General features: G+C 40.4%; 1 protein-coding gene across 1 annotated transcript; it reads left to right on the top strand.

The window, feature by feature from the left end:
* Positions 1-4,709: 4,709 nt before the first annotated feature.
* Positions 4,710-5,468, top strand: LOC139198552 (uncharacterized). The gene is made up of 2 exons (XM_070827445.1): positions 4,710-5,026; positions 5,162-5,468. The coding sequence occupies exons 1-2, from the start codon at positions 4,710-4,712 to the stop codon at positions 5,466-5,468; spliced, it is 624 nt and encodes a 207-aa protein (XP_070683546.1).
* Positions 5,469-16,279: the final 10,811 nt, after the last annotated feature.

Below are 16,279 nucleotides of genomic sequence, written 5' to 3'. Positions count from 1 at the left end.
ACGATAGATTTTGATCAGATTTTAACTCGTTCAAAATTGCGCCACATGTCATTATCCGAAAAGATAATTATTGGAAATCGATTTCGATAAGAATTTTATCCAATGTCATCGTGCCACGTGTCGTTATCTTTTGAGAATCTTTGACGATAGATTTTGATCAGATTTTAACTCGTTCAAAATTGCGCCACGTGTCATTATCCGAAAATATAAAATTATTGGAGATCGATTTCGATAAGATTTTTATCCAATACGATCGTGCCATGTGTCATTATCTTTTCAGAATCTTTGAGGATAGATTTTGATTAGATTTTTAACGAATGACGGCATGCCACGTGGCCTCATCTACAATCCGATCCTTTTCTAAATCGTCCATATAATCCACCATCCATTCTCACAAATCTCACACCAATTTTCTCAACATCTCTATCTCATTATTCATAATTTCTGCTTCTTCTTGACCATCCATCCTTACAATGTCTTCTTCTTCATCAAGGATGATGTGGGAAATCGATCAGCAAAAGGAGGAATTGTTTAACCAATCTGAAGGAATGTTCAACCTTCAGATAGCCGAAAATGAGATGGAAGAGGATGATGAGCGTAGAAGGAGAGATGATGAAACAAGAATGGCCAGAGCCTCACATTCCCGTCGAGTCATCCAGACTGTTGCTCAGATATGCAGGCCCAACCGTTCAAGAAACATTGATAGAAGCAGGCAACGACGGGGTGAAGAGCTGTTGGACGATTACTTTGTCCATAATAGTGCATTTCCTGATACGTACTTCAGACGCCGTTTTAGAATGGAACGACATTTGTTCAACAGAATCATGACTGATGTTTGCAACCATGATTCTTACTTTGTGCAAAAGAATGATGCTTGTGGTGTTATGGGTCTTCTGCCTGAGCTAAAAATCACTGCTGCGTTGCGGATGCTTGCGTATGGAGCATCTGCAGACCAAGTGGATGAGATAACGAGGATGGGGAAATCAACCATTCTTGAGGCCCTGATGAGGTTTTGTGGAGCAGTCGAATCTTTGTACACCGCAGAGTACCTCCGAAAACCTACTCACGTGGACTTGCAAAGGCTTCTGAAGAAGGGCGAGATGCGAGGTTTTCCTGGGATGATAGGAAGCATCGATTGTATGCACTGGACGTGGAAAAACTGTCCAAGTGCATGGCAAGGCGCATATGGGGACAGAAAATGATCAAAATCTATCATTTTGGAGACAGTGGCATCTTTTGATACATGGATATGGCACGCCTTTTTCGGGGTTCCGGGGGCTCAAAATGATCTCAACGTCCTTGCTCAATCCCCAGTGTTCAACGACGTCCTGCAAGGAAAGGCACCAAAAGTCACGTACGTCGTCAACAGACGTAGGTACGACGGGGCATACTACCTAGCTGACGGCATTTACCCACGGTGGGAAACATTTGTCAAAACAGTGCCACGCCCGCGAAGTGCAAAGGAAAAACACTTTGCAAGCTGTCAAGAGGGGTGCAGGAAGGATGTGGAGCGTTGTTTTGGTATCCTTCAAGCTCGTTGGGCGATCGTCAGGGGTGTTGCCAGAATGTTCGATGTAGAGTCACTTCGATCCATCATGATGACGTGCGTCATTCTTCACAACATGATTGTGGAAGATGAGTTTGATTATGATGCGGTTGATGAATATGAGCCAGAACCAGACACAATGAACAATTCAAGAACACGGATATATTGTACGCATGATGGCATCGAAGAACCCGTGCAACACGAGCCATTAGAAAGGGATGGACGTTACAATGAAAGGGTCATTCAACGATATACTGCATTTCAAAGGTCATCTATGCACAATGATCGGCAAATTGACTTGATAGAGCACCAGTGGGCATTGAAACAAGCTAAAGATACTTAAGTTTATTTAGTATGTTTGTTTGTATTTGGTGTGTTTATGTAATTTTATTTTGTGTGTTTTTTGTAGTGAGTTTTTTATTATTTCGTATGTTTATGTATTTTTATTTGGTGTGTTTTTTGTAGTGAGTTTTTTATTATTTCGTATGTTTATGTAATTTTAGTTGGTGTGTTTATGTAATTCCAATTGGTGAGTTTTATTTGGTGTGTTTTATAATTTCATTATACGTGAACAATTTGATGAATTAAAGATTCTATTATTAGGATAAATATATTACGAAATTAAATACATGTACTCTCACTTTAAATAAAGTACTAACTTCAATAAAATGGAAACAACATAAATAATAAATTACAACCCAAAGTGATTGGAAAACTATGGGCTCCGATTACAAAAGTACCCTATTCCTCACCACTTAACCAATCTGTGGTGCTAGGATCATCTTGTCTTGTTGTGCTAGGACCATCTTGTCTTGATCTCGCTTCTCTTGCACGCCTCCTTTGCACCACATCCGCTTTCTCCGACTGCAAAAAATATTTAGAATTTGGAGACATCCCTTCTAAATGCGTGTTCATAATATCACGATCTCGTTGTGCAATTCTTTCTTCTCTAAGCAACTCCCTTTCTTGCCTAAGTAGCTCTCTTTCCCTCTGTTCAGCTTGAAATGCTTGTTGAATAGCTGCAGCTTTTACCTCTTCGCTAGCCTTGTCAGCCTCATACTTCGCTAATTCCCGCGCCAACGTCAATTCACCTTGACGAGCAAGTTCTTGCATGTACTTTCCATAATCATTCTTGGAAACACTCCCTTTCCTCTTTGAAGCCTTCTTACCTAGAGGCCTAATTGGATAACGGGTCGACCCCGACGCTTGTTCAGGAATGGGCGTTTCAGGCACTTCTTCTCCATCTTCTTCATCCACATGGGAGCCATGATCGGGTGTAGAGTGTGGATGGGTGCTGTGTACAAAGGTGCTGTGTAGAGGGATGCTGTTCATGCATACTTCTGGACCAACAGGCACAACTTTGAATTTAGGACAATCTTTAACAATATTCCAACATTCCCACCGGGTGAATGATTTGTTTCTTGATTTGATTTTGGCACCATACCATGCTTGTGCTTGAAGTTGCTACAAATGAATAATATTGAAATTATTAGGTAACAAATAAATAATACAAACAAATGAATAATAATGAAATTATTAGGTAACAAATAAATAATACAAACAAATGAATAATAATGAAATTATTAGGTAACAAATAAATAATACAAACAAATAATAATAATGAAATTATTAGGTCACAAATAAATAATACAAACAAATAATAATAATGAAATTAGGTCACAAATAAATATTGCAAACAAATAATAATAATGAAATTATTAGGTAACAAATAAATAATACAAACAAATAATAATAATGAAATTATTAGGTCACAAATAAATAATACAAACAAATAATAATAATGAAATTAGGTCACAAATAAATATTGCAAACAAATAATAATAATGAAATTATTAGGTAACAAATAAATAATACAAACAAATAATAATAATGAAATTATTAGGTCACAAATAAATAATACAAACAAATAATAATAATGAAATTAGGTCACAAATAAATATTGCAAACAAATAAATAATACAAACAATTAGGTAACAAATAAATGAAACAACCAAATAATTATAATCAAATTAGGTAACAAAATTATAATACAAACAAATAATTATAATATATTCTTACCTCATCCGCATAATTTGCCCCACTTCGAACATTATTACTAGCTTGTGTCAAGGCATCTCTCCACGTACTAAAGGAATGGCTAAGTATTTTCCAACGACTGGATATCGATTCTTTGGTTCTTTTCCCACTCATTTGCTCAACAAATTTGGTATGAATTAAACTCCACATTTCTCGCAATTGCATCTCATTACCCGTAAGGGAATTATGAGTAACTTCAACCCAGCTAGTGCACAACGCAACATCTTCAAGAAGCGACCAATTCGAACCTGCATCAGTAGCCATTTTGTGGAAAAAATGTGGATTGAAACTTTGAGAGAAAGATAGGAATTTGATTGAAAGTAGTTGAGAAAATATGAAATTGTGGTGTAAGGTAGATGGAGAAGAAGTGGTATTTATAGAAAAGTAAAAACAATTTTTTACAATTTTTTTTCAGATTTTTTACAATTTTTTCGGATTTTTTACAATTTTTTTTTAAATTTTTATTCAAATAATTAATCTCTGCCGTTGGATTTAAAAATTTTGAATTCCAACACTCCAGATTGTGCCACATGTCACAACAGTAACTTTTCTTAATTTTAAAACTATTTTTTCTTTTTTTTTTAAATTTATAAAGCAGATTAATATCAACAGTTGATCTCAGATCGAACGGTTGATATAAAATCAGCTTTTTTTTTTTTTACCGTTGTAAATCGGATGGTTCTTATTAAAGAACCGTTGGGATCTAACGGCCCATGGGAAGCCACGTGGCTTCCCAACGGTAACTGACGCGCGGGCCATCCCCCTGAAATCATGTCGGGCGACGCGCCCCCACTCGCGAGTGAGGGGCACGCGCCTGACACAAAAAAAATAAAATAAAAGGCCGGACCCAGCCCTTGCGTCAGCGTGACGTCACACGAGCTCGGGGGCCAGGCCTGTCAACTTTCCACGGGCCTCCGACTCGGGCTCCCACCCTCACTCGGGCCCGTCCCCGCTGGAGCTGCACCCACCGGCCTGAGGGCCCTTTCTCCTCGCCTGTGGCCCGAGCAACCAGCATGGCTGGCGTTGCTCTCATATGGACTTGCAAAGGCTTCTGAAGTAATGCGAGATGCGAGGTTTTCCAGGGATGATTCGAAGCATTGATTGTATGCACTGGACTTGGAAAAACTGTCCAAGTGCATGGCAAGGCGCTTATGGGGACAGAAAAGGATCAAAAAGTATCATTTTGGATACGGTGGAATCTTTTGATACATGGATTTGGCACGCTTTTTTCGGGGTTCCGGGAGCTCAAAATGACCTCAACGTCCTTGCCAAATCCCTAATGTTCAACGATGTCTTGCAAGGAAAGGCACCAAAAGTCACGTATGAGGTCAACAGACATATGTACGACGGGCCATACTACCTAACTGATGGCATTTACCCAAGGTGGTCAACATTTGTCAAAATAGTGCCACGTCCGCGAAGTGCAAAGAAAAAACACTTTGCAAGATGTCAAGAGGGGTGCAGGAAGGATGTGGAGTGTTGTTTCGGTATCCTCTAAGCTCGCTGGGCGATCATCAGGGGTGCTGCCAGATTGTTTGATGTAGAGTCGATTCGATCCGTCATGATGACGTGCATCATTCTTCACAACATGATTGTGGAAGATGAGTACGATTATGAAGCCGTTGATGAATATGAGCCAGACATGATGAATAATGCAAGAACACGTATATATTGTGCTCATGACGCCACCGATGAGCCCGTGCAACACGAGCCATTAGAAAGGGATGGACGTTACAATGAAAGGATCATTCAACGATATACTGCACTTCGCCAAATTGACTTGATAGAGCACCAGTGGGAATTGAGGGGTGTTGAAGATACTTAAGTTCATTAGTGTTTGTTTTTATTTGGTGTGTTTATTTTTTTTTATGTGGTGTGTTTTTTTAGTTCATTTAGTGAGTTGAAATGTAATTTTATTTGGTGTTTGTTTTTATTTGGTGTGTTTTTTTGGTGTGTTGATGTTATTTTATTTGGTGTGTTTAAATGTGTTTTGAATAAAGTACTAAATTCAATAAATTGGAAACAACATAAAGTACTAAATTCAATAAATTACCAAATGAAATAAATATACTTTTAGTTTAAATAAAGTACTAATTTCAATAAATTAGAAACAACATAAAGTACTCTATTCAATGAATAAGAAATTACAACCCAAATTGATTGGAAAATTATGGGTTCGTGAATGGATAACCATCACCTAACCAATTTGTGGTGCTAGGATGATCTTCTCTTGTCGTGCTAGGATCATCTCCTCTTGCTCTCGCTTCTCTTGCACGCCTCCTTCGCACCACGTTCGCTTTCTCCGACTTCCAAAAATATTTAGAGTATGGAGACTTCCCTTCTAAAGGCTCCTTCATAATGTCACGATCTCGTTCAGCCATTCTTTATTCTCTTCTATGTTCCCTTTCTTGCCGAAGTAGTTCTCTTTCTCTCTCATCAGCTTCAAATTTTTTCTCAAAAGCTACAGCTTTTGCATCCTCTCTAGCCTTATCAGCCTCAAATTTAGCCATTTCCCGGGGCAAATTCAATTCACCAAGTTCTTCCATATACTTTGCATAATCATTCTTGGAAGCATTACCTTTTCTCTTTGAAGCCTTCTTACCTTGAGGCCTAATTAGAAAACGGGTCGACCCCGACATTTGTTCAACGGGGGGCGTTTCAGGCACTTCTTCATAATCATCTTCATCATGATCATGTGAGGCATGCTCGGGTGTAGAGTGTAGAGGGGTGCTGTTCATGAAAACTTCTGGACCGACATGCACAACTCTAAATTTAGGACAATCTTTGACAATATTCCAACATTCAAACCGGGTGAATGTTTTGTTTTTGCTTTTGGTTTTCACACCATACCAAGCTTGTGCTTGAAGTTCCTACACAATGCGGGAGAATAAATAATTATAATGAGAATATGTAACAAATTAAATAATACAAACAAATAATTATAATGAAAGTAGGTAACAAATAAATAATACAAACAAATAATTATAATGAAAGTAGCTAACAAATAATTATAATGAAAGTAGGTAACAAATAATACAAACAAATAAATATAATGAAAGTAGCTAACAAATAATTATAATGAAAGTAGGTAAACAAATAAATAATACAAACAAATAAATATAATGTGTTAATGCACAAAACCAGAGGTCTTGGAACAACGTAAATCTGACCGTGAATCTGCAAGAAATGTAAATAACACAAGATGTATTGTGGTTCACCCCAAGGTTTGGGCTACATCCACACTAATTATATTTATCTGAGAGTATTTGTGAGGGAGAGAGTGTCAGAGCTTTGCTCTAGATAGGAAAGACTTAAGGTTTGTCAGGGTGACGAGGCCCTAAATATGGTATAAGCAGTAGTCCCCCAAGTCTTCAGTCAAGAAAGTCTTTTGGCTGGAGACTTGAAATTCAGTCCATGTGTGGGCCGAAGTAACTAGATACTCTTTTGAACTGATGCTCGATATGAGGCAGTGCTCAATCTGAAATGACGTTCAACTAGAAGTAGCACACGCTGCGAGGCTGCTCGGCTTGTGGCTTATGCTTCATTGGTTGGCTCGGCTTGCGGCGTTTGAAGGTGAGGGAGTCCCTTTTATAGAATAAGGGCTCGCTCCTCCATACATGAATGATGGGCTATAGTTAATACTCTCTAATGATGGTGAGGGAGTCCCTTTTATAGAATAAGGGCTCGTTTCTCAATACATAAATGATGGGCTAGAGTTGATGCTCGCAGTGAGGGGGTTGCTCAGTAGGCGGCGATGCTCTCTAATGGTGGTGAGGGAGTCCCTTTTATAGAATAAGGGTTTGCTCCTCTATACATAAGTGATGGGTTAGGAGTGATGCTCGCCGCGAGGCGGTTGGTCAGCTGGCGGCGTTGCTCTCTAATGATGGTGAGGGAGTCCCTTTTATAAAATAAGGGCTCGCTCCTCAGTACATGAACAATGTGTGCTCTCTAATGAAAGTGAGGGAGTCCCTTTTATAGAATAAGGGATCGCTCCTCAGTACATAGATAATGGGCTAAGTCCCCCAAGTATTTTCATGAGGCCTAGTTGATGCCCAATATATGGTACATAATGTAGTCCCCCAAGTCTTCGATCAATAGAGTCTGTTGGCTGGAGACTTCAAATTGAATCCATGTATGGGCCGAAGTGGCGGTTGTTCGGATGTGGTATTTGCATACCCTGCACTGAAGCTTTCTAAGTGAAGTTTTGCAAGTAAACCTTTGAAGCTGGAGCTTTTTAAATGAAGCTTTTGAAGTTAGAGCTTTTGTAAATGAAGCTTTTGAAGCTAGAGCTCTGTAAATGAAGCTTTTGAAGCTAGAGCTTTTGTAAATGGAGCTTTTGAAGCTGGAGCTCTGTAAATGAAGCTTTTGAAGCTAGAGCTTTTGTAAATTGAGCTTTTGAAGCTGATTGACATGAGTGATGCTTATGAATGTTTATGTTGATTGACATGAGTGATGCTCATGGATGTTGACATGAGTGATGCTCATGAATGTTGACATGAGTGATGCTCATGAATGTTTATGTATGATTGATATGAGTAATGCTCATGAATGTTTATGTATGATTGACATGAGTAATGCTCATGTGCATGATTGACATGAGTAGTGTTCATGTATAACTTTGAAGTACTGGGTGTACTTTTGATCACCTGGTTGGTGGCATGAAGGGGAGTACGGGTTGTACATTTCATCACCTGGTTGGTGGCATGAATGGCTGGTTGCCAAATGATTTTAGAGTACAGGTTGTACATTTCATCACCTGGTTGGTGGTAATAGCGGTAGGTTGCCGAATAATTGTGGAGTACTGGGCGTACTTTTGATCACCTGGTTGGTGGTAATAGCGGCAAGTTGCGGAATAATTGTGGAGCACTGGGCATACTTTTGATCACCTGGTTGGGGATATTTTGGGCTTATGGGCCTCCGCCCTCTACACAACATTCCAGCCCATTTATTTTGGGCTTTGCCGTTTTTTTTTTCACACTCTGATGGGGTTTATACAGATGTCTCCGAAAGATACGAAAATTAAATTACATCATTCAAAAATAAGGAAAGTAAACCACATCATTCTGGTGGGGTGTTTATTCCTTGCTTTTGCAGTGCGGGTGTTTATTCCTTGCTTTTGTTTGTGTTTTTTCTGCTGCACTCTCTGTCTCTTCATCTGGCAGACAGAAGGAATCATAATAATAGGAAGATCTTTTGCTTTTCTTCTTTTCTCTCCACTGCGTCTCTGTCTTTTGCTTTTGTGCTGTAGCTCACTTGATTGTTTTTCTTTCTGCTTTATTCTTTTACTTTGCTTTGCTTTTGCTTTCCACTTCAATTATTATGTTGCTGGCTCTTGGTGGAGAAAATAGAGGCGGTGGAAAAGAAGTCAAAGTCTTGGAGCAATTGGTCCATTCTACCCCTTATGGCCTCGATGTCCCATCCGCACTCAATGGGCAGAGAAGGTGCAGATATAATAATGCTTCCCTAAAGAGCTAAGCGTGATATTTGTAGGGCTGGCAGTCTCCAAAGTGACGGGACTAGTGCATTGCAAGCATCAAGAGCTGCCTTTGTCACTTCCGCTACATCGGGATTTCTGCTACTGTACGTGAATGCAAGAGTGTCTTGGACAGTGAAGGTTTTGTTGTCAGCCCATGCAATGTAAGCTGCGGCGCCACCAGAAGGGATGGACCAACCAGAAACCAATACCCATCTGTTGCAACTCTGAGAAGCCCATTTCTTTACCCGTAAATCTCCTATCAATTAGGACAATAAACTTGTCATACATAGGGACCCAGAAAATAACATTGATGACGTCAAAAGTTGAGAGGAATGCTGGGGGAATGGTGAAAGAACCGATAGATTTGTCCATCAGCGTGCCTTGCTCAACAAACGTAGTCGACATTTGCACATAAACAGCTAAAAAGACAATTCTGGCGGGAGGGAATCAGATGAATCTTCAATTTTCTCCGATAAAAAATGCGCAGAAAGAGTAAGAATGGGAAGAAAGAAAGAAAACACCAAAAAAAAGTAAGAAGCCTGGTCTTCGGCGATTAAGACGTCGATGGTGACCTAGTTTTGCATCGTAGAGCCCTTTGCGTGTGTCGTCTCTGCTGAGGTGGCGAAGAATGAGAACTTGTCCCACTCTGTCGATTCCCAATAACTCTTCACTCTCTAGATATCCACCTTTGATCAATTTTCCTTCTTCAACTTGACCCTCACGTGATCCCATCTAAAGGGCGCATCTTCCCCTGCTGCCAGAGGAGAACTACTAGTGTGTTTCATCCTCAGGACTCACAGGTGATTCCAATCTTCTTAGTCCCTCAAGGCAGTTATCGCTCTAAATGAACCCAAGAACTTTCTCCACCGATTCTCTTGTTTCAAGGCGATTATCACTCTGGATGAACTTAAGAACTATAGCTCGCTCTCAACCCAACACCGTAGATGGGTACAAACGAAGCGGATCCAGAATCCGATGGTCCCGAGCGGGTAGACCGGTCCGCCGCATGATAGTGTGCTTGTCGGCCTCTACAACCTGGGCTTGCCCGTTGGACTTCAGAAGCAGCCATGGCCTCACGCAGAGCCCCTTCTTCCTCAGCCCGCCGACCACCGATACGCCGAGGTCGGGCATTGTGGGTCGGGTCTGGTCAGAGTCATCCTCAGATGGGGATGTGGGCGACTTGGATGGGTGATGATTGGGATGAGGGGTTCTCATCACTGCAGTTGGGAATTGGGATTTACAGGTCAACCTCTCCTGAATTCCTCTCTGCTTTATTAGAGCTGGGATGAGTTGTTGTGTTCCAAGTTTTGCTACAAAGAATTAAAGATGAAATCAGAGATGGTAGACAAGATTAATATCCCAGACTCAACTGGGGGAGACATTTTACAGTAAGCCCAAAATACGGGAAGGTCGCCGATGAGGTTGTTGTTGTAGAGGTCGATGACGGTGAGGTCGAGGGAGAGAGTGTTTGGTTTTTTGTGACTTGTGTGTAAGAGGATAATAGAGTGAGAGAGAAAAGTTACTGGGTTTCTGAGTTTTTGTGATTTTTGCAGATTCACAATGGTGAGGTTTGATGAAAAAAATGAAAGAGAACCGACATAGTTTTTTGTATCGTTTCCCACAGACGGCGCCAAATGTTGATGCACAAAACCGGAGGTCTTGGAACAACGTAAATCCGACCGTGAATCTGCAAGAAATGTAAATAACACAAGATGTATCGTGGTTCATCCCAATGTTTGGGCTACGTCCACACTAATTATATTTATCTGAGAGATTTGTGAGGGAGAGTGTCAGAGCTTTGCTCTAGATAAGAGAGACTTAGGGTTTGTGAGGGTGAGGAGGCCCTTTTATAGAATAAAGGTTCCTCCCCTAATTACATATTTGCCCATTCCTTTGTTACATAATTACATTTAAGTCCCCCGAATATTTATACTAGGTCTAAATACGAGGCCCTAAATATGGTATAAACATAATGAAAGTAGCTAACAAATAATACAAACAAATAAATAATATATTGTTACCTAATCCGCTAAATTTTCCCCACTTCGAAGATTACCACTAGCTTGTGCCAAGGCGTCTCTCCACGTACTAAACGATTGACTAAGTAATTTCCAACGACTGGACATCGATTCTTTAGTTCTTTGCCCACCCATTTTCTCAAGATAATTGGTATGAATAAGACTCCACATTTCTCGCAACTGCATCTCATTACCCGTAATCGAATCATGAGTAACTTGAACCCAACTAGTACACAACGCAACATCTTCAAGAAGCGTCCGATTCGTACCTGCTTGAGTAGTCATTTGTTGGAAAAAAAAATTGGATTGAAACTTTGAGAGAAAGATAGGAATGTGGTTGAAAGTAGTTGAGAAAATATGAAATTGTGGTGTAGGGTAGAAGATAATGAGAAGGTATTTATAGAAAAGTAAAATCAAAATTTTTTATAATTTTTCATAATTTTTTTTTCGGATTTTACATTTTTTTAAATTTTTATTCACCTAATTAATCTCTGCCGTTGGATTTAAAAAAATTTAAATTCCAACACTCCAGATTGTGCCACGTGTCACAACGGTAACATTTTAGATTTTTAAACAGTTTTTTTTTTAAATTTACAAAGCCTAATAACGTGGACCGTTGATCTTAAATCAAACAGATGAAATTAAATGAGATTTTTAAATGTTTTTTACCGTTGGAAATCCAACGGTCCATAAAATAAGACCGTTTCAATCGAACGGACATGGGGAAGCCACGTGGCTTCCCCAACGGTAACTTTTCTCAACTGATGTCGCGGGCCCCAGCCCTGTTTTTTTGTCGGATGACTCGCGCCCACGCTCGTGTGAAACTCACGCGCCTGATGCAGCCCTCGGGCTATCGGGTTGGCAATCCTCGACGGGCCTGCTCCTCAGGCCTCGCTTGTCGCTCGGGCTTCATAACGCTGGAGGTCATACCCCCAACAATTTGCTATTGTTTGGAGGCCTGGCCCCCTAGCAACCTCCCCCGCTGGATGTGCTCTCATTAATGTGATAATGAATGTACATGTTTATTACATATTTTTTTTAAATAAAAATTAGTAATGGATTTAAGATTTTAATAATCACACCTCTTTTATACTCCTAATTAATTTTCAATTCAAACATTTCCAAAATAAAAAAAATTAAATTAGAATAAGTTTGTACCCATTAGTTTTTTATAAAACAATTCTCAATTTTTTAATCTTAAATGTACTCATTCATATAATTTTCAATTTTTTTCAATCTTAAATGTACTTATTCTTAAATATACGAATTTGTTATATGTAAAATGTACCATTTTTTTCAATATAAAATGTACAAATTTTTCATATAAAATGTAACCAAATTTTTAATATAAAATCCATTCAATTTTTTTAATCCATTTTTAAACTTATAAGGGTACATTCTTTATTGTTGATTTGAGAATGTATCTATGTCAAGTTTAATCGAAGAAATTTACTAATGTTATTAAGTCTAATATCTTCTTTTTTTCTTCTATGTTTTGAAGAATGTACCCATGTTTTGGTACAATAATTGTTTTTTGTTAATTTTGATGAATGTACGCTTCCATTCCCCATTTCAATTTATTCACTTTCTTATAAGATTATGACAGTCCAATGGGAGGTGATCAACCATATGCTTAGCTTATAGCAGTTATAAACTTAACGGGAATTTTTTTTTTGGGGGGGGGGGTGTGGAATGAGGTATTAGGAGAGTCCAAGGGCTTTGCCCCACATCAAAAGGAATCTTGGTGGTGGAATGAGGAGGTACAAACAAAGGTGAAGGCTAAGAAGGAATGTTGTAAAGCCTTATACAAGGATAGGACCGATGAAAATGGTGAAAGGTATAGAAAAGCGAAGCAAGAGGCGAAGAAAGCTGTGAGAGAAGCTAAGTTAGCGGCTTATGACGATATGTATAAGCGACTAGATACCAAAGAAGGAGAGTTGGATATCTATAAACTAGCTAGAGCAAGGGAAAAGAAGACAAGGGACCTAAACCAAGTGAGGTGCATCAAGGATGAGGATGGAAAGGTTCTTGCTACAGAGAACGCGGTTAAAGACAGATGGAAATGTTATTTTTATAATCTTTTCAATAAAGGACATGAAAGGAGTGCTTCTTTAGGGGAGTTGAGTAACTCAGAAGAGTGTAGAAACTACTCTTTTTATCGTAGAATCCGGAAGGAAGAAGTGGTTGTAGCTTTGAAGAAGATGAAGCATAGAAAAGCAGTAGGCCCAGACGATATACCAATCGAAGTGTGGAAAGTTTTGGGAGACACAGGTATAACATGGCTCACTAACCTTTTCAATAGGATTTTGAAAACGAAGAAGATGCCAAATGAGTGGCGAACGAGCACTTTGGTGCCTATCTACAAGAATAAGGGCGATGTACAAAATTGCATGAACTATAGGGGTATTAAGCTAATGAGTCATACAATGAAGCTCTGGGAGAGAGTCATTGAGCATAGATTGAGGCAAGAGACACGGGTTTCGGACAACCAATTCGGGTTCATGCCAGGGCGCTCAACCATGGAGGCAATCTATCTCTTACGAAGATTGATGGAAAGATATAGAGATGGGAAAAAGGATTTACACATGGTCCCAAGAGACATTCTTTGGAGGATTTTAGAGAAGAAAGGAGTACGAGTAGCATATATCCAAGCTATACAGGATATGTATGAAGGAGCAAAGACTGCCGTAAGAACTCATGAAGGACAAACCGAAAGCTTTCCCATAACTGTAGGATTACATCAAGATTCATCCTTAAGTCCTTACCTTTTTGCGTTGGTAATGGATGAGTTAACAGGACATATTCAAGATGATATTCCTTGGTGTATGCTTTTCGCAGACGATATAGTGTTGATAGATGAAACTCAGGAAGGGGTAAATGCAAAGCTTAACCTTTGGAGAGAAGTGTTGGAATCTAAAGGTCTTCGTCTAAGCCGATCAAAGACAGAATATATGGAGTGCAAGTTCAGTGCAAATGGAGGCCAAAACGAGTTAGGGGTGAGGATCGGAGATCAAGAAATACCAAAGAGCGACCGTTTTCGTTACCTAGGATCTATCTTGCAAAAGAACGGAGAATTAGATGGAGATCTCAACCATAGAATACAAGCTGGATGGATGAAGTGGAAGAGTGCATCCGGCGTGTTGTGTGACCGCCGTATGCCACTGAAGCTCAAGGGAAAATTTTATAGGACGGCAATAAGGCCGGCGATGCTGTATGGCACAGAATGTTGGGCGGTGAAGCATCAACACGTACACAAAATGGGTGTAGCGGAGATGAGGATGCTTCGTTGGATGTGTGGGCACACGAGAAAGGATAAGATTAGGAATGAGGATATCCGGGGTAAAGTAGGAGTAGCCGAAATTGAAGGAAAGATGAGAGAAAATCGGTTACGGTGGTTTGGACATGTGCAAAGAAGGCCTACTGACGCTCCGATTAGAAGATGCAACTATGGGACAGAGGTTCAGGGCCGAAGGGGTAGAGGAAGACCTAGGAAAACTTTGGAAGAGACCCTAAGAAAAGACTTAGAGTACTTGGATCTAACGGAGGACATGACACAGGACAGAACATAATGGCGTTCTAAGATTCTACCCCTTATGGCCTCGATGTCCCATCCGCACTCGATGGCAGAGAAGGTGCAGATATAATAATGCTTCCCTAAAGAGCTAAGCGTGATATTTGTAGGGCTGGCAGTCTCCAAAGTGACGTGACTAGTGCATTGCAAGCATCAAGAGCTGCCTTTGTCACTTCCGCTACTTCGTGATTTCTGCTACTGTACGTGAATGCAAGAGTGTCTTGGACAGTGAAGGTTTTGTTGTCAGCCTATGTAATGTAAGCTGCGGCGCCACCAGAAGGGATGAACCAACCAGAAACCAATACCCATATGTTGCAACTCTGAGAAGCCCATTTCTTTACCCGTAAATCTCCTATCAATTAGGACAATAAACTTGTCATACATAGGGACCCAGAAAATAACATTGATGACGTCAAAAGTTGAGAGGAAGGCTGGGGGAATGGTGAAAGAACCGATAGATTTGTCCATCAGCGTGCCTTGCTCAACAAACGTAGTCGACATTTGCACATAAACAGCTAAAAAGACAATTCTGGCGGGAGGGAATCAGATGAATCTTCAATTTTCTCCGATAAAAAATGCGCAGAAAGAGTAAGAATGGGAAGAAAGAAAGAAAACACCAAAAAAAAGTAAGAAGCCTGGTTTTCGGCGATTAAGACGTCGATGGTGACCCAGTTTTGCATCGTAGAGCCCTTTGTGTGTGTCGTCTCTGCTGAAGTGGCGAAGAATGAGAACTTGTCCCACTCTGTCGATTCCCAATAACTCTTCACTCTCTAGATATCCACCTTTGATCAATTTTCCTTCTTCAACTTGACCCTCACGTGATCCCATCTAAAGGGCGCATCTTCCCCTGCTGCCAGAGGAGAACTACTAGTGTGTTTCATCCTCAGGACTCACAGGTGATTCTAATCTTCTTAGTCCCTCAAGGCAGTTATCGCTCTAGATGAACCCAAGAACTTTCTCCACCGATTCTCTTGTTTCAAGGCGATTATCACTCTGGATGAACTTAAGAACTATAGCTCGCTCTCAACCCAGCACCGTAGATAGGTACAAACGAAGCGGATCCAGAATCCGATGGTCCCGAGCGGGTAGACGGGTCCGCCGCATGATAGTGTGCTTGTCGGCCTCTACAACCTAGGCTTGCCCGTTGGACTTCAGAAGCAGCCATGGCCTCACGCAGAGCCCCTTCTTCCTCAGCCCGCTGGCCACCGACACGCCGAGGTCGGGCATTGTGGGTCGGGTCTGGTCAGAGTTATCCTCAGATGGGGATATGGGCGACTTGGATGGGTGATGATTGGGATGAGGGGTTCTCATCACTGCAGTTGGGAATTGGGATTTACAGGTCAACCTCTCCTGAATTCCTCTCTGCTTTGTTAGAGCTGGGATGAGTTGTTGTGTTCCAAGTTTTGCTACAAAGAATTAAAGATGAAATCAGAGATGGTAGACAAGATTAATATCCCAGACTCAACTGGGGGAGACATTTTACAGTAAGCCCAAAATACGGGAAGGTCGCCGATGAGGTTGTTGTTGTAGAGGTCGATGACGGTGAGGTCGAGGGAGAGAGTGTTTGGTTT

Source organism: Malus domestica, chromosome 09 (assembly GCF_042453785.1).
Source record: "Malus domestica chromosome 09, GDT2T_hap1".
Taxonomy (NCBI): domain Eukaryota; kingdom Viridiplantae; phylum Streptophyta; class Magnoliopsida; order Rosales; family Rosaceae; genus Malus; species Malus domestica.
Note: the sequence above shows the minus strand (reverse complement) of the source record. Positions and strands in the feature narration are given on the sequence as shown.

Bases quoted from the DNA above. Each gene is read 5' to 3' on its own strand.
- LOC139198552 (XM_070827445.1), top strand. From the start codon at position 4,710: ATGCGAGGTTTTCCAGGGATGATTCGAAGCATTGATTGTATGCACTGG. The intron at 5,027-5,161 runs GTGGTCAACATT...GGCGATCATCAG, and splicing joins ACTGATGGCATTTACCCAAG to GGGTGCTGCCAGATTGTTTG.